The following is a 19,830-nucleotide window of genomic DNA, read 5'->3' as shown; positions in this document are numbered from 1 at the left end:
GGTTGTAGAGAAGAAGCTGAAAATGTTCAAATATGTTAACGCACGACGGACGACGCACGACGACGGACGACAGCAGATAGCAATAGGTCACCTGAGTTACTCAGGTGACCTAAAAATGACGTAATCTTCTGGCTAGTCAATGCATTATGATGTCACAAAATGCGTCAATTTCCTGATATTCAGTAAAAGTCTATAAAAACGGCCAATTTTTAAAGTTATTTTTTGATATTTGATATAGAGCGCAACCTCTGATCTAAAATATGCAACTAGTTAATCATAGAACTGTTTCTGAGGATTCATTGATTTTTATCAAAAATGTTTTATCTTTTAGATCAGAGGGTGCGCTCATATTATTTTTCTTCACTCATGCAAAAGACCCGCAACTTTTTTCTTTCAAAACGCTCAGTGCATCATGATCGGAAGGCGGGTAAAAAAATGAGTAGCAACTGTTCCTTCTTCATAAGCTCGGCACTTTTAGGTGAACGTTGAGAAAGATCACGCCCCAAAAACGACGCCTCGTATCACGGTAGCCGTTTGTACGATAAAGATCCCTTACTGCTCAATGACCCTGAGTGCCGAGTAAAAGTCAAAATCTTAAGCCCTTTTCCAGTATATGTTGACGGCTCTTTATGAGTGAAATATTCTCGAGTTGGATGCAAAACAATTTACAATTGATCAACCAATCAAAAGCTCAGTGCTTGACTAAATAAGGACAGCTGCTCTTTATTTTTATTGGATTTTGCAAATTGCAGGCGAGGCTTATAATAAAACTTACGAACCTCTTTTTCTCTTTCCCTTTTTCACTTAACCGGACGTAATGAAAGAGTTAGAAGACTACACGAACTCTATGTTTGGGGTCCACCAGAGAAGGTTTGTAACAATACCGTCTTGGTTTGTAAGGCTCATTGTTATAGGTGTATTTTGGAAGAACTTTGTTTGAATTCTATGTGTTTCAATCCAACATATACTCATAGTTTAATTTCTTGAAAGATATTCTTTCAAATTTCATTGACCGTAAGTGTATGGTTTAATTTCTTGAAAGATTGATTGACCGTAAGTGTTTAATACTTTTCATATACCAGTAAACAAAGATGTGTTCGGTGTACCCACCTGTACTGATTCATAAACTTTATAAAAATCCTTACATAAAAAAACACATTGCTGTGTCCAGCAAATGGTCTACCAAGTCCTTATCCTTACTCCTTACAAAAAAATTAACTGTGACAAAGAAGAAACTACAGACCTACTGTGCTACAGCTTATTCTAGATGTGGATCATTACAAAATCTACAGTGCTTTTAGAAACATTCTTGTGGCGCAGTGGTTAGAGCGTCTGCTCTAGAGTCGCGAAGTAAGGAGTCATTCCTTACGTCGCGGTTTCGAATCCCACTGCGGGACGTGGAGACCGGTCCTTCGGATGAGACCGCATAAACCGAGGCCCCGTGTCGCAGTAGGTGCTTGCACGAAAAAGATCCCTCACTGCTTAAAGGCCCTGAGTGCCGAGCATAGGACAAAATTTGTAGCCCTCCACCGGCAAGTGGTGGCGTCTCCATATGAGTGAACAATTCTCGAGAGGGACGTTCAACAACATAGCCTAGTGTTAGAGCGTTCGCTTCGTGATTTGGAGGCCTGGGTTCGATTCTCGTTCGCGGAGCCGCAGCATACACTAGACGTTAACATAGATAGTGACTGTTCCTTTGCTAAGCGCTCGGCAGTAGAAGTGAAAGTCACGGGTCTTTCGGATATGACCTCAAAACACGAAGGCTCAGTGTCAGGCGTTACTACGATAAAGAACCCTCACTGCTCAATGGCCCTGAGTGCCGGGTATAGGTCTAAATTTCAAGTACTTCACCGGCATTGGTGACGTCTCCATGAGTAAAAAATTTTCGAGAGCGACGTTAAACAATAGACAATCAACCAATCGAAAGAATCAATCTTAGGAATTTTCGTCATTTTTTCTACAATTTCACACAATAGATTAATATAAAACTTACTGATATCATAGACAACTGCTTCTAAAATTAAAAATGAATCTCGGAAACGTTCATATCCAATGAATGATTATTAGTAAAAGTATTTATTAAACCCACTCTCATTGTACACACACGTACTCTGAATTGAAGTTATATATATATATATATATATATATATATAACCGATCTACAAAGACTGCCTAACGTATATATAGAGAATAATACACACTATTTTCCACAAAACATCCTGTATCATCCCGAGAAACCAATATCAGCCAGAGGGCCGAAGGCCCAAGGGCTGATACAGGATGTGATGTTAAAAGGGTATGTTTTGTAATATTTATTACCTACTCAGTAATAAAATACAGAACACATCCAGTTGAAAAGAAGTAAGTAAATAATCATGCACGGACTATTGTCTCATACAGTTTCACTTTGTTTCTGCAAATACATATGTACTTCTATTTTGAATGTGAGCAATCCGTAATATTAAAATAATCTATTTTCTATCAGTTAGATTAGCATTACATTCAAAAAGTTAAAATTGAAAGAATGTAACCCCCAAAATATGTGTATGATCACAAGTACTGTTTTTGAGGCTTAATTTACTAGGGTGTGATATTGATCCGTATCAGCCCTGCAGGGCTGACAACCTATATCAGCCCTGCAGGGCTGATACAGCTATTGTGACGTCAGCCATATCGCATATGCAAAAACCCTGTATTTATTACTAAGTATATAATAAACTCGCCTGTAAATCGGTATTTTGGGAGTTGAAGTTTAGTCTAAAAGTCTATGTCCGACATATAGGCGAGTCCTAAAAATACTAATATTTTTCTGGATGGCGAATAGTAGCATTCTATAAACATTTTCAACAGCTATTGTTGAACAAAGCATAGATAAAGTATATCATTTATGTATTTTAAGATTAAACAAAATTGCATGTATTAAAAAAACATGTATTTCATAACTTTATCTTATCTTAAGCGAGCATTAAATATTTTTTTATTTAAAGGTAAATATCGACATTCTAAAATTAAAACATCAGAGTTTTCATTAGAAATTGTCAACTCAACACAATTTTCGTTAAAAATGAAAAGATAAATTATTAGTTTTCGGCACAAGAGATTGGCTCTTAAATTTTTAATGAAGAAGAGAAAATGTGAATGAAGCACTCAAAGCCTGGATAATAAAAATAAAACATTGATCCGTTTTACATCTTTTTTCTTGTAAAGGTTTTTATAATTACCTTTCATTATTTCATAATAATTTTCGTTTACGCTTTAAGATTGCATAGCAGTTAGTTTATTGATTTTCAAAAAACTATCTGTTATGATCTTCTTTTTTTGCTTCTTCTAAAGTCTATTTTCATCACTGAAAGCCTGAAATAAAGTTTTCAATGTAGATACGAAGGCTATTCAATAAAAAAAGTCCTCCGTGCTCGGTAAGAAGCAAAGGTCGATTTCAATAACTTAGTCTGAATAATTTTACTTCAATATTCTTTTTGAACACATGTCCGTAACATTTTTTTCCAATTTCTGATTGTTTGTAGACCTCATTTTTGAGTATGATCCTTCGTATACTGGATTATGGCAGATCCTTTGAGATTTCCTCGATTTTTTCTTCTTTCTGAAAGTTTTTTTTTCTTAATTTTGGAAAATGAACCAAGTCAAAAGGTGACAGATCTGGCGATTATTATTGTTTGACAAAATATTATTTTAAGTTTTTAGTTATCACCATAACTCCTTTACTCTTCATGGCGTGTGGGTTTAGACGCTGTCATGAAGAAATTTAATGACATTTAATTAGTGACCATTAAATACTTAGTTTTTCTACTGTCATATATTTCTTTCAAATAGTGTAAACTACCCCCAATTTGACGCTTATTAAATTTGATATGTGTTTTAAAGTCACTCAAACATCAGACGTGATAATTTGTTGAATTTTGGCAAACAGAACATTGGTTGTTTAAAGTCCTTGTCGCCAAGGACGGTATCCATTTTGATATCCATTATATCATTATTGTCCATTGAAATCTACCTGCTAATGTGTCCATATAACAGGCATTGGTTGCTGTAAATTAAGCAACTTTCAGTAAACATTTCTTTTGGATTCTTATCAAGTTTTACTGCAGCTTAAATGAAGTATTTAATTTCACTCTAGTTTATTGATTTTTTACAATTCATTTCATTAGAAAGTCTCGAATAGCCATTGTTTTCTAGCTTTTCAAAATGCAAATGTGAGATGAAAAGTGGTCACATAAATTGGTATCAATTCATTAAAGATTCAATAATGAGAGAAATTCAAGCTTAATGTCATATGATATCTGTGTTGTGTGTCATAGAGTTCAGGACATTCTTTATTGAACAGCTCTCGTAGTACACGCAAATATAATATTAATCTAAAATTACCGGTATAACATGTTTAAACTGTAATTTGTATATCCACATTAAATACACTGGCCGTAATGATTTCCATGGATTAATTATCAAAGACAGAGGCGAATATTCTCAAAATACAGACTCGTAGTAGGTCTTGAGTTGGTTATTCACTATACCAAAAATTATTTTCTTTTTCAACAACTAAAAACACGCTAACATCACCTTAATTGTCTTATCTATTAAGCAGGAGTAAAACAAAACCTTCAGCGATTCAATAATTATTAACCCTTTGTGGTCATGATTAATAATGGCATTTTTTTCATGCTTGCAATAATCCTCTATTCAAGAAGTACTATATTTCATTTAACTATTGTAATAGATAAATATTACTGATATCGAACGGTTGCTTTGCCTACCTATAACACATCGGCAAAATCCATATCCTCTGTTAAAATAAGAATTCCAGCCACCTGTGTGCTCCTATCAATAATTCAAAAAATATTAAATTAAGTATATGCATTTTCTTCATTTTAGATGAATAAAACGTACATTTATATCAACGACTTTCTTTTTTTATTTTTTCAGAAGTCCTCTGGCATTTATGATAATAATAAAACGATAAACCCGACTCCATCATAATACCATTTTTCAATTAGTATTCATATCCCCCCCCAAACCTCTCCAAAAAAATATAATAAATTCACTCGTTGAAACTTAAATCAATGGAAAAATATTTAAAATGTGCACATTCCTATAATATTTATTTGATATTTATGTTGAAAAAATATAGATATTTGACTATTCATTTATAGTAAAGACACAAAAGTATCAATAGTAAAATGCATTATGTGCTAGGGTAGTTTTATTACGGCAAACATACACCGTGTAGATTCCATATTTTTTTCCAAAATACTGTGCATACGAAGGTTGTCCAAAAAGTCATATTATCGTTGGAATTGAGTTTAATGAAAATGACGTTGTCAAACGCGTAAGCGGCGCACGGAGATGTAATATATTGTGTTTGATTGTGTTTGATATGCTTTATATACATAAGAGAGCGAAGAAAGAGTAAAGAATTGACATTACACATTTGATTTAAATAAAGAAGTTATATTAAAATGGCACGATATTTAATGAGGGTTTTCCTCTACAACGACAATAGTTACGGAATGTAAGAAGTATATTACTGTTTATAAAACAGATAATTGGGAACAATCTGGACCGCAAACGACGTCGAACAATGTGTATTCTCAGCTATCTACAATGTAAGGCGATCTTTCGACTTAATTTCGACTGAAATTTGAATCTGCGTAAAAAAAAAATAAAAAACAAACGGACAGTAGTGAATTGAAATAAGTCCCTTGGTCAACAGTGGTCTATCACTTTTTAAAAAATTTGAATGATAATTATAGACATGAATGAAGCAGACAAAGAGATTATGACGTTATAAGAGACGTAATTTACGCTTGCTTTCGTGCGCCGATGTACACTAACATGGTTTCTTTATTTTTTCATGATTTTTCTTATTAAATGTGATAACATGTAACTTGATATGCATGATCATGAAAATTACTTTTTGTTATGACATGAAAAGAATTTTAATTAACCAAAGAGAAACTTTTCTATTTTCCCTGTCTACGACTCTTTGGGACAACCTTCGTATTTTAAGATGTTATTTAGATTTAAGCAAAAATGGATCTTTGCATTACTGCCTTTAAATTATAACAAAGTCTTTGGTCAAAATATTTCTGACTTTTTTTTAGTGATCTTTCAAAAGAAAAATCATATTTCTGAAATATATTTCTTATTCTGATTTTTTTTTTCAATGATATTTCTTGATAAACGTGTTCCAAATAAGATTATTTTTGTCACATGACTTAAATGTACAGAATCTGGATGTTTTGCGATAATCAGAACATGAAGAATGAAGAAATTATTCAAACCGGGATTGAATTATCATCTATGCACCAATTGGAGAACGTCATGCTTTATTTTCAAGATTTGAGTTTAAATATTTTCAAATTATTTCAGTGGAATTTTCACCAGTATATAACGAAAACAAGTATTACTTCCAGTAGCTATTGATTTAAAAATGCTTCAACTAAGTCGGCAAATTTTTCCTGTATCAAATGAACATCCTTATACTGCGTTGCAGTCAAAGTTCTTGTAGCACTCTACAGCACAGTAACGTAAAGAGATTTCTGATATTGTCGGAGTTAACTCGGATTGCAACAAAGATGTGTCAGAGTAAGAGACATTTCCTTGATATATAAAGTTCCCACTTACTGTACTGGCTTCCGAATATGGCAGATACAGGCATAGAAAAGTATGGAAGAATATCAAACTCTTTCTTTGATTCCGAGAATGTAGATTATCTACTCGTTTAAAGGTCTGAACTGCAGCAAGACTATCTCTGCTCATATTTTACAGATGAGACATGCTAAAATTAAATTGTTGTGATATAATTGTTGTTTAGGACACAATTCACTCGGGAAGCATATAATGTTTTATGTTTTTCACAATTTTTGAATATGCTACAGAAAAATGATAACATGATTTCGTGCTAATTAGTTTGTTGAATATTTAAGTTAAGCAATGTGTAAATAAGTTTGGAAGCCTTCAAATTGTCATCGATCAAAGTTTTGCAATAAAACGTAAAGAATTAATTCTTTAAATATATATATATATATATATATATATATATATATATATATATATATATATATATATATATATATATATATATATATATATATATATATATATATATATTAAAAATTTGAGCGCATCTAACTGGTAATAACTGACTGTTTAAAAATACATTATTTTTTGGCTTTCCGTTTGATATTGTTTTTTTTCTGTTCTGCAAAAAAAAAAAAAATATTTACATATTTGAGACATAAGCTAAAATGATCTTTGAAAGAAAATAACTGACGTGAATTTATTATATATTGACACCAATGGTAAATGTACTTAATTTTAGACCCTTAGAAATTAAATATTAATATGTTTATATCAAACTTTAATATAAATACATTTGAGAGTGACTTTTTTTTCACGATCAATTTTTTCTTATTTAATATTTATCTGTAATTGAACAGCAATTAGTGTGCAAAATGAGGATAACGGAAGTTATGAATAAAGGCATATTCTATACCTAACTTTACGTCATGATTAATCTTCCTTTCTTTTCATGTCTATTGTTATCAAATGGAATTAGAAATCAGGATTTCAGAGTAGTTGATATAACTGTTATCCCATCAATTCCGATTATTGAAATTCAGAAACAGAAAGATTTTTAACAGAATTATAATAAAAATAATAGCTAAATCCATTTTCACTAATGAAGCAGTTGCCTATTCTGTAAAAAAAAATCTTCTTCGCTTAAATTTCTAAGTAATCCTCGGTAACATATATGTACGATAATCCGTGTGTGGTACTGCTAGGCTGGATCCTTCTGTGTGTTCTATTGTAAAGGAATTCGATGCAAGTATGGACTCACTTTTGTCTCTTCAAATCATCCATAGTTAAAAAAAAACAAACACAAGAGTACTTTCAGTGTAAATCTGAAGTATACCTCATTGTGTTTGACTAAAGGAAACAGCGAGTCAAATACAACATCGCTTATATTTGGCTTATTGTATAAACAGTGATTTGTTAAAAAGTCCAGCCATATGTACATTAGTACATGTATACTGCGAGCTTGCAAAATTTGGAGAAAAAAAAGTCATGTCCTTTGATGGTGGAATAAATGACCACATTATTGTAGTTTAAGGCACCATGGATTTTTGAAGCGGGATAACCGATAGTTATTTTTTTAATATCAGGGGTGACTTTTCAAAATAAGTGATATATCGTTAGCTTTTGCAATATGTTTGAAAAATGTTATATCCAATGCATAGAAAACCATAAAAATCTTTAAAGAAATTTACTGTTTGATTACTAATAATTGCTTTCGATTAATGCCCTTATCTATGATGAAATATTTAAACATTCATAGTCCGAGACTTCCAAATGTTACGTTTATTAGAATCAGATCCTAGTCTTTGGTGTAATATTTAATAGCTCTATTTGATGCTATAAAATTCTATTCATAACATCGTCCTTCATAACATTTTCATTAATTAAAGTGATGTCCTTAAGAAAAGGCCCTTTAATACTATTAATGTTTAAATGCGTGTTTTACATATAACTTATCTACAAATTCCATTTCTATTACACGTATGAATTTGATGGCAGTTTGTTCATCTTATATGATGTCCTTCATTCTTGATAAAGAAAGATCGTAGTGAAATTATTCACGGAGAAAATGGATATATAATTTTTATCTACTTTTGAGAAATCTTCAGATACTTTTCGCTTTTCTTTTCAGGGGATTAAATGCTTTATGAAAGTAATATCAATAGCAAATTGATAGTTTTTACTTCAAATTAAGAAATAAATATTATCGATATCATTAATTTTGAAAAGCAAAGCTCTGTGTCAGCTATTTTGTATAACTTTTTCTTGAAAGAAACGGACAAAATAAAATTCAGTTTTAAATATATTTGCATGATTCCATTCGAGACATGCATATTCATGTAAAAATTATTGGAACATCTACGGAGCAGTTTTAATTTCTTTTTCAAAATATGAGATAAAAAAAATCAAATTTCCTATAAAGATTATCCATAAGTGATCTATGTAAAGGTGCTATTATAAATGTTTGTTAACGCATGTTGAAAAAAAAAAGATAATTTTCTTATAAAATCCCTTAGAGATTTTAGTTTCCATGTTAACAACTTAAAGTTAACGTCAATCTACACTGTTTGCCTTCCTTTTTTATTTCTTTGAGTGTATTTTAAAACTGCTCCCTTATGTACATAAGGTATGGGGAATTTTGTTACAAGTACACTGTAATAGAAGCCTAGTACACAGTTTGAAATTTGACATGACAGAATTTTTTTTTTAATCAAATTTTTTTCAGTTCTTACATGAAAACTCTGGGAAAATATCAGTTTTGGTGTGTCAGATTCTTCAAAACCTATAATCATTTACCATCTATCATAATGGGGTTGTGATACTTTAGCTAATGAGAAGACGAACAAAATATGGACGAGACCCTTGCTAACAGTATTATTCCAAAGGGAAAGAAATGTGCTGAGACAAGATTCTAATCCTTAAAAAACCATCAATCCTATACCTTGATAAAAGAAAACAAAAACTTCAAAGGGCAAAGTAATTTTTTTTAAAAAGTATAACAATTAACAAAATGAAATACAAAATATGATATATAAAATTTAGAGCAGAAGATGTATAAGTTTAATGTGTCTGTTAATTACGAATACAAAGTCCCTATTCTAAGTGTTTAATCTAATTTGGAGCTGGAACTAAAATCAACAATCATATCAGTGTATTGTGGCTATAAAAATCCGGTGAAGATAATTTTCTTTAAGTAAAGGGTTATTTTGATTGCATTAATGTAAATGTTGGCGTTGCCAAATTAGGTGAGGCAAATACAAGTGATGCTTTGATATTTGGATAGTTTACTTAAATATCACGTGATTAACGAGTTTATCGTGATATCGTAACAAATACATTTATGTATACCCCAGAGAACTCTCTATATGATTTGGCCCTATTTAAATACATAACATAACCTACAATATAAAACTTAAAATCGCCTTTGCAATGGAATGTTTTGAATGTTTTGAACGAATTTAAAGCTCCGAGAAGCCCTAATACTACCGCGATCTATTGAAACATTTAATGGTCGTTTTTATATCCAAGCATCACTTGGATATGCCTCTCTTATTTATTTATTCATATCGGCAATATACTATATCCGTATGATTAACAATCTTGTTTCGATCAATATTTGAAAATCAATGTCATTAAGAATTTTTTTTATCAAGAAACCAACCTTTTCAAGATATTAAGAAATCTGGGATGTTTCAGCAGTGTTCAACTGAATAAAAAACAATTGCTTTTGATGATATGTGTCTGACGTTGTTAACACTAAAGACAATAATGCTTTTAGCTTTATTATCTGGACAAAGGTTACAAAGCCTTAAGTCGTTATCAATAAAAAATCTCAAATTGACGGATTATTATATAAAATTTAGAGTTGAATCTTTACCTAATCAAAGCAGGCCTAGGTTTCATTTGAATGCAATCGTATAGCCGGCTTATGAGAACAGGACTTTGTGTATAGTCTAACATTTGAGAAAGAACATTGACATGACAAATGAATAAGGATCACGTACGGATCCATTATTAATCATTTATCAAAAGCCTCATGCGTCAGTGTCATGTAACGCTACTTCTCGCTTGTTAAAATCTCATGTGATGAACTGGACAGTGATGAAGTAGAATTTGAAATTAAACAAAACCTACCTGGAACTATGAAATTAATGAAAAGGTATTTAGAAATCACATGCCCGACCACGTAAAAGTTGTTCTTCTGCCCTACCCTTTCTGTATTACATCTTCGACATTTTTATGGATATAAAGACTTTGGCCAGATAGGCTCAGACTTTCACATGCGATTCGTTGTCACAAAGTCTGAAATGTCTATTTAGATTAAAAAGGAGTCGCATTTTTAAATGACTCTGCATTAATTAACTACATTAATTTTAAATAAGGGCTATTTTGTCTTCATTTTTACAATACATGTGCTGTATATTTATAAAATATGATAAGAGAAGTCGTGGAAGTTTATCTAAGAGATAACTTAGGACCAGTATAGAATAGTCCACATCAGCACAAAACACTCTATGGACAGTCTACAAGTAAAATTGGATTCTTAAATTAGCATACTTCGAAAAAGAAAATATAGTTCAACACATTATGCGTTTGGTATGGAATGTAGTCATGGAATATTAACTGATCATAGTTAAATTGGCATTGTAGAATTTGAATTTATGGTAATTATTGAAACATTATGTAAATTTTTTTTTAAATATATGTAAAGATAAAAATCCGATCAAAAGCTCAGGAGCCAGCATCGTTATAAGATTTATTTTAATACGTGCATGCCACTTTTACTAGCATATATAGATATTACTTTACTTGCATACAATATTACAACCCCAGCTTGAAAAGTGAGAGGACATATGTGACCTTGACTGTGACTTATATGCTCACTATGGTTTTTTTGTTGGCAAACTTTAACCTTCGCCATAACTTTTGATCGAAAAAAGATAGAGACTAAGTATTTGGCGTGTATTCTCCACTAATTAAGACTTTTTACATGACATTAAGGTCAATGATCTTGTCACCTGAACTGTGTCCTATATGCTAAAAATGGCTTTTTTGAACCATGAGAGATAGAAACTTCTTTGTATGCATACTTCACTAATCAATTTCTTTCAAGTTACACCAGAATCAATGACCTTGTGACTTTGACTTAGACCTTTATGCTAAAAATGTTGTTTTTCTATCTTTGTTGCCGCCGGGCGCAAAGTGTTTCACAAACACATCTTGTTTTTTAACTTTTGTAAATTTTCTCTTTTCTTTTTGGGAATCTATATATTGTTAGCTTTGAGAAATAGCAATGTTATTGAAATTTGCAGAAAACTTTTGTATTTAACTACCTTCAGCAGAGAATTTAAATACGAGCACATCTAAGGATTAAAAAAATTAAACTTGCTTTTTATATTCAGTAACAGATCTTACATTATGTATTAGCATATTTGTAAATATTGGATCAGAGGTCGTGCTCTATATGAAATATTGAAAAAAAACCCTTAACCTTTAGGCCATTTTCAAAGAAATTTACAAGATATGAGGAAAATGACGCATTTTATAAAGTTAAAATGCATTGACTATAGGGACAATTTCGTCGTAATTAATATGTACTTGAGATTTTCAGGGCCAGATAGGGCACAAAGTGGCTATAGTCGCAGTAGGCGTTTACAAGATAAAGGAAACCTCTTGCTCAATTGCCCTGAGTTCTTTGCTAGTATACATGTAGGTCTAACTTTGATGTCCTTCACAGGCATACTGTGACGTCTACATATGAGTGAAAAATTATAGAGAGGGCTGTTAAACTTTGAGAAGTATGTACCATAAGACATACTTTATGACAATTTATAACCTCCAAAGATATATTTTCACTGGTTTTTTAGTAAGAGTATGACTTATCTAAAATATCTAAATAAAGAAATATCAGTTTGATAGACAATTCTGAACGTACTATTAACTACCTTAATGAAAGAGATTGTGGCATCATATGCTGATATACTTTATGAGTTTATTGTGATTATGATACATGTAAATAGCTATCACTAGTATAAGCAGGCAAGTAAATAAATCGACTTTCAAAAATTTGGTTCATCGTTAACTGTACTTCTCATCTTTCAGGGCAGACTTCTCTTCCTGTATTAGACCCTACTGTATTTCACTTTATCATCTTATTAATGTTGTACCACACGCAGCATATCATTTGGCCTCACTCCGTCTAATGTATTTACTTAGCTTATTCTAGAGCATGAATAAAGATTAAACTTGGGGTAATGTGAGCAATGAGCTCACTAAACGATACCCAGCCTCCCATTTGAATATAATTGGAGTGTCCAATTTTGTTGTGCGAAACCCAAAATATGTGGCAGACCACAAAATAAAATATAAGGTGCACAATGGCAATATGTAATAAAGATTCTGTGAAAGTTTTATCAAAGTTCAATTATTGGTATGAGAGGAGTCGCAGATAAGAGATGGGTACCCCAAAGCGTTACAGACAGACTGACGGAGGGACATACAGTCAGACGTACACACAGACGAATGGTCAGACCTACCGATTAGCGGGGGGGGGGAGGCATAAAAAGAAATATATAAGAATAACAATTTATAAGGACCTGCGATAACATGATGCATCTAGAATATTTTTATTCTCGTTTAGCTCTTGTGAGCTGCTAGTACAAAGTCCAACAAAAAATATATAATTTACGAAAAGATTCATAGAACCGATTCATTTGCATCATTTTGTCTTGGGACAGTCAGACTATAGTGCGAATCTCAATAATGTATCACACAAATATTGTAATGATAAAAATCATGAAATATAAAGAAAGCCTAAAACAACAGTTACACAGCATCTCTCTCACAGATGTACTGGTAATCTCTGTTGTCACAGGATTCGTCACACCAAGTAAGACCGTAGGGGAGGTAGAGAGACAGACAGTCCTGGTTATTGTAGTTGTTTGGTTGGTTGTGCAAGACGTCCCAGTCGCTAAATGTCAGCAGAGAGTTGTTGTCTGCCCATCGCCATTGCCCCTCGACCTCACGATCTGTGGCGCCTAACCAAACACTCTCTTTGATGGAAAATAGAAATACACCGTTAGAGTAGACGAGCAACAAGCTACACACATACACTCACATTACCGGAAATAACAATTAAAAAACTCTTGAGAGTAAATGAAATAAAAACATATAATTAAAAAGACACCTAAAAACTTTAAAAGCATCTTGACAAATACTTGCAGGTTTTTTTTTATTTTGAAAGATATTGTCAAAAAATTACAACAATTTAGGCCTAGCCAAACACTTATAATATTGGAAAAACAATCACTACACTATTATGTTAACGCTCTGTGTGTTTGCTTATTTGTTGAACGACCATGGTCATAATACTTATTTCGTATAATTCACTTATCAAATCTACATTTTTTACTAACCTGTTAAATTTTGAGCAAGCATGCGAACGAAGTTATTCTCGCTTGAAGACTCCATTTCAACAAGTTTTCCTCCAATCATTTTGCATTCTTCCTATAAAATCAAAAAAATATATTACGTAGTTAGAGAATAGAAAATGATTCGAAAAATATAAAAGGAAATAAATATGTTAGTTAGGGATTCTTTTATACATAGTTTAGGAATATGAGATAAATGTGCGAGTTTTAACTTGTTTTGTTAATGTAAACATTGTACATGTAACATGAGGATACGTTGATATAAAACGTAAAGTTAATATTTTAATCTTCAAGAATAATGATCATAATAATAAGATTTAGAACACGCTAAGGACTTCTATATCAAATACTAGTATATAAAAGAGTTTTAATGTCTTAGTACATGTAATTATTTACCTTACACCACGCGACAACTAATTAACACATTGAGCACATCGCTCACAGTACCCCGTGTTTAATCTGTATTCATGCTCTAGATCTAGAATAAACTGTCTATCTGTACATTAATCGTCGACAATATGAATTCATATGAGGTTTGTCCCAGAAAAATGCGAACCTTTATAACATATAAAAATACTATTCTTCCATAACTTTTACTTTTTTCCTGCAGTTGGAAAATGACCTTCTGCTGTTTTGACAAAATATTATAGAACTGTGCGGGTGATGCTATATGCATATATTTACATGTAAAAGCAGCACTTAGGAGAGATGAAACAAACAGTTTTTTTTTCTTTGGAGGAGATTTAGTATCATGTAACAAGTTTAGAAAAAATGGATAATTCTTAGAGTTTTTTTCTCCTAAGAACTGGAAAATTAAATAGACTTGAGAATATTGGTTATGTTTCAAAATAAAAAAAAATGAATATAGACAAATCACACTCAGTAAAGGTTTACAGGTGAAAACAAATTTCAGATGTTACCTTGGTGTTTTATAAACTTTCGAAAAATATACCAAGCCAGTTGAATTTTATAAGGAAAAACGAAATGACAAAAAAGCAGTAATATCACATGAGCTGATTTTTACCATTTTGCATTTCCTAATACAATTCCTAATAAAATTGCTTGTATCATCTGTCTTTAAAGTGTGTTAGATATCAGTGGTCGGCGTACGACTCTTTTTTTTACTTGTAGAAATAACATTTTCAATGAAATTTTCTTAGTCATCAGGTTAAACGGAAATATAATTTCACAAATGTCACTTTATAATTTGGTGTACTCGTGTTTAAAAATTCATTTCTTTGACATCATTAATGACAAATACATGTATAAGTTGAAATGCGCCAAATCACTTTAAATTAGACATTATACAGAGCACCAAATTAACAGGAAAGTTGAAGGGATTTTATGTTGGTTTGACTGGTTATATGATAAAAGACAATAAACCGCTAAAATGAAGAAGAACTGAAGAGACAGGAGTGAGACGTCATAGGCCTTCGTAAAGAACGATGATAAATAATTTGATCAGTTGACTTTATGATCGAGATTGTGAAATTGTCTAGTAGTATTAATAGAAAGAGCTTCGCAATCTTTAGCATGTTTTGGTAACATCAGTATTCAGGAAGTATAACTTGAACTTGATAATCAAAATAAATTTCAATACCGAATTTATGTTCAAATGGATCTTTAGAGGCACAGTTTACAGATCAAATTCACAAGCACAACGGGCTACGACGTCGTCAGTGTTGCGCTTACAGCTGATTTTTTTTTAGATTCCTTTACTTGAGAGGAAAATTGTATTTATAGCAAACTTTCATTGAAATTTCTATGCATTATTATCCTTCTTTTAAAAAATGTTGATTATGAGGTATGCCAATTTATAACTTTATAGTCTTAGTGAAACAAAAGATGATATTGAAAATGTTTGCGTTTTGTGGGACCACCCTCGAAGACAAGAGTGAAGAGAGGCAGCGTACCAGCCGCAGATCACGGTTTTTATCACGGAACATAGGGAGAGTTTACAAGTGGTAGCAGAGCTTGGTTGGCTGATAATGAGAGTCTGACCTTCCAGATGTTAAAAAGGGGTCAGTGCTTTCTTTAAAGAAATCTTAACCCTTTTGGCAGCTTCCAATCATGACATCCCTTCCATTTTCTCTAACGTTAATAAAAGTATCAATAAACAGTTCGATTTTCTAAAAGGTGTTTTTTCTTTTCAATAATTGGTTAAGTCCTATTTAGTGAGGCCAAATTCACATCGTTTACCTCTTGCCATGGTGTAAACAACAATTTTGGCCCAAATTGGGAGAAAATGAAATTTTTATATTATCTAGTAGAGATGACCCCCAGTAACAAGTATCTGCTTTTTTTCTTTGAACTGATCATATATCAATTATTATCAATCATTCTCAGACATTGTTATTCTGAAGGAAGGTTTTGTGTTTCCTAATTTTCTGCACATATCTATACGAAACACAATATCACCTTTATATCACCCTTATGTCATAAACTTTACGATATCATTCATTGTAAACTATTTCTTTTTTTTTAAATGAAAAATTATGTACATGTAGATGATTATTTAACTGAAATGGAGCTTTGAGTTTTGAACAAGAAGTGTTTTTAAAAAACTGCTGTCCCAGTATGGCAGTTTGTATAACGAGGGTTGGGGTTTCTCAAATGCAAGAACAACTCCAATAGCATTGTAAAAGGGAAAGGATGTAGTGTATTTTGTAGCTGATAATTCAGATTTTGGAACCATAAAAGATGCCAAGTTCAACAGTTTACACCAGAGAATTTAAGAGCATCTTACGCTTGCAGTCGTCCATTTCACTTTCTGCTTTCCTAACCAATATTCTGAGTCTCCAAATCGTGTCCACCCTATAGAACAAAGACCAACAATTATGCATGTAACAAAGTTAAAAGAATAAATTTGAGGAAAAAAAAATATTGTATGTATTAACAAAATATTTATATTTTAAAAGATATGATGCAAACATCTAAAAAAAATCACTCATGATTCGTATCCTGAATTTTGACCCCCTACCGAGCTTCCATACTAGGTAATACCAAAAAATATCCTGACCCAGGTGCAATACGACAGCATGTCCTCTATTATCCTTGATATCAACGAGAAGATCTCCCGACAGTTTAGATGAGATGAGATTAGAATTTATTTGAGATCTTCATTCAAAATAATGATAAAAATTGTAAAGTAGAACGATTTTGTCTGAATAAGGTTTCTAAAAATATTTAATATTAAACACTTATAAATTAGACCTTAGCACTCTTAGCCCCTCAGATGAGTGGTCAATTCTTTTTTTCTTAATATTATCTTAAAGCTCTCGTGCTTTTTAATACTTTTTGAACAATTATTCAGAAATTACTTTTCATTCCTACAGAAGCCCGATGTTGATAAAAATATTTTATCTGGCGGCCGCCACATAATCATCTGGCGGCCGCTACATAATATCTCGCAGCCGCCATATATTTATCTAGCGGCCGCTACATAATATTTGGCGGCCGCCAAATAATTTATCTGGCGCCCGCCAGATAACACCTGGCTTCCTGATGCACGCACTTGTTTTAACGTGAGATTTCAGGAAGCACGCTTGGAGTACGCTGTAGTTTCTACAAAATAGTTGTGTGTAAATAAAACGTTGTGTGTAAATAAAAATGGCGACATCAATGATATCAGTGCAAGTTTTGCGACAAAAAGATTTTGTCGACATAACACTCGTTTTAGAGTTCTTAAACTAATAACAATTCGATGTTTTACTGCCAGAGCACAAAATTTTTTTGTAGGTAAACCCAATATGAAAATACAAAGCAGCGGCTATGTCAACGTCCATCTTCATAACCCAATAAAATATATAATGCTCACCTTTTGCAAAATAATTTATGTGGTGGCCGCCAGATAAATTATGAAGCGACCGGCAGATATATAAGTGGCGACCGCCAAATAATAAGTGGTGGCCACCACATCATTATCTGGCTGCCGCCACATAAAATATTTTTCCTACGTGACACCATTGGGCTTCCGTACATTCCCGAAAAATATGCAGAAGAAAAATTTAGGGCCAGCCCTAGAATCAATAATGGGAACGTTAAGCAATAATAAAAAGCTTGTATATTATCCAGAACATTGTTTTGAACATCTTTCGTTCAATATTACTTGTCAAAATATTTCCGACTCTCGAGCGATACAGCGTCATAGATTTAGCATTCTGGCCCCATGTGACCCCTTATTCTTGTAATATATGGCATAAAAATCAAAATATATATTTGTAGATTGCTGCGATAAACAATTTTGCTTCAGTATTGTATAACAATATATCGATTGTTAAAGAGTTATACCAATAAAAGACTTTTGTTCCCGTCGGCCCCTAAAATGAGTTCGCAGTCTCTTTTTCTTGATTTTACCTTGAAGATTTCTGTATTTTGAAAACTAGTTCTTTTTCTTCTACAACTATATAGGGATTCCTTTTCGTTTCCGAGGTTTTTGCAAAAAATACTTAGGGATAAACCCTTTAACTCCCTTATGGGAATGTTTAGCAAAACAATTAATATGTTGTATATATAATTGAGATCAATAATGAAAATACATGAACTAAATTCATATGACTTACACATCACGTGTCAAAGTCTACAGTAAAAGAAAATCGCATCGTTTTCAATATAACGCGAATTTGTCCGATGTAAGTAAATTGCCATCCTCATCAAGAGTGTACTCTTTATCACCAAAAATAATTTTGTTGGGGACCTTAACGGTACTTCTTTGTCAATATCCTGTCTGTTGCACATATGGCTCTGCTCTAGAGGCGCTGGGAAAGGAGGTGGTCTTTAAATTGCATGTTCAAGTTCAAGGCAGAACGTGAAGGCTTATCCTTCAGATTAAATTATCTAAACCGTGATCCCGTAATGCAGTATGAGATTCCTCACTGCTCAATTTCCCCTTAGTGCAGAGAATAGTTATGAATTTGCAGTTCTCCATCGGCAAGTTGTGGCGTCTCCATATGAGTGAAAAGAGGGACATTAAGCAGCACACAAAGAAGAAGACACACACTAGCCTTTCCTTTAATTGTTTAGAATTTTATTGTACTCGTAATATGCTCTCACGTACCGAATTATTTGGGATACATAAACACCATTTGGAGGTGATCGGATAGTATAACTTCCTATTAAATAATGTGAGTTTATGGTGGAAGATGTCCTGTTTGTTTGTTACGAAATTGCAGCAACGTTAACATACCTGAATTAATTGCATATTATATTGTCTCTATAATACCGCTTGATTCAAATCAAAAAGAGTTTCGATAAAAATGTGATTGTATGCATTGGCACCACAGAAAACCTTCACTGCTCAATTGCCGTAAGTGACAAAGATAGGTCTAAGTTCCAAACACTTCACCCGCTGGATCAGTGTGCAGTTCTTAAATGGGACGTTTAAGAACATAAAATCAATCAATCTTTTTTTTTCCAAACAAACAAAAACAGACTAAGAAAGAAATTGATATTCTTACCCAGCAGGCACGCAACCTTGTTTCAACGTTGAAAGGAGGTGGAATATAGGTTGCAACGTTGAGCAACTATATTTTTAACGTTGTTTCAACGTTGAAGTTTCAACGTTGAATCCTCAACCTTTTTTCAACGTTGAAACAACGTTGAAGATGCAACATATTTTCAACGTTGAATGTTCGTCGATATTTCAACGTTGAAACAATGTTGAGGCTGCAACATATTTTCAACGTTGAATCCTCAACCTTTTTTCAACGTTGAAACAACGTTGAAGATGCAACATATTTTCAACGTTGAATGTTCGTCGATATTTCAACGTTGAAACAATGTTGAAGCTGCAACATATTTTCAACGT

At 32.5% G+C, this 19,830-nt stretch overlaps 1 protein-coding gene across 1 annotated transcript; it reads right to left on the bottom strand.

The window, feature by feature from the left end:
• Positions 1–13,417: 13,417 nt before the first annotated feature.
• LOC134272338 (perlucin-like protein) lies at positions 13,418–16,834 on the bottom strand. Its single transcript, XM_062754581.1, has 3 exons — positions 16,771–16,834; positions 14,010–14,100; positions 13,418–13,646 (listed from the first exon to the last, which is right to left on the bottom strand). The coding sequence occupies exons 2-3, from the start codon at positions 14,086–14,088 to the stop codon at positions 13,420–13,422; spliced, it is 306 nt and encodes a 101-aa protein (XP_062610565.1). The 5' UTR covers positions 14,089–14,100; positions 16,771–16,834; the 3' UTR covers positions 13,418–13,419.
• Between the last annotated feature and the right edge of the window lie 2,996 nt (positions 16,835–19,830).

Source organism: Saccostrea cucullata, unplaced genomic scaffold (genome assembly GCF_032062105.1).
Source record: "Saccostrea cucullata isolate Sc308-1 unplaced genomic scaffold, CSIRO_AGI_Scuc_v1 ctg619, whole genome shotgun sequence".
Taxonomy (NCBI): domain Eukaryota; kingdom Metazoa; phylum Mollusca; class Bivalvia; order Ostreida; family Ostreidae; genus Saccostrea; species Saccostrea cuccullata.
The sequence above is the reverse complement of the archived record's forward strand: the minus strand, read 5'-3'. Positions and strand labels throughout refer to the sequence as shown.

Excerpts from the sequence above, each read along its gene's own strand:
- LOC134272338 (XM_062754581.1), bottom strand. The coding sequence starts at position 14,088 with ATGATTGGAGGAAAACTTGTTGAAATGGAGTCTTCAAGCGAGAATAAC. Across the intron at positions 13,647-14,009 it reads GCTTGCTCAAAATTTAACAG|AGAGTGTTTGGTTAGGCGCC; the intron begins GTTAGTAAAAAA and ends TTTCCATCAAAG.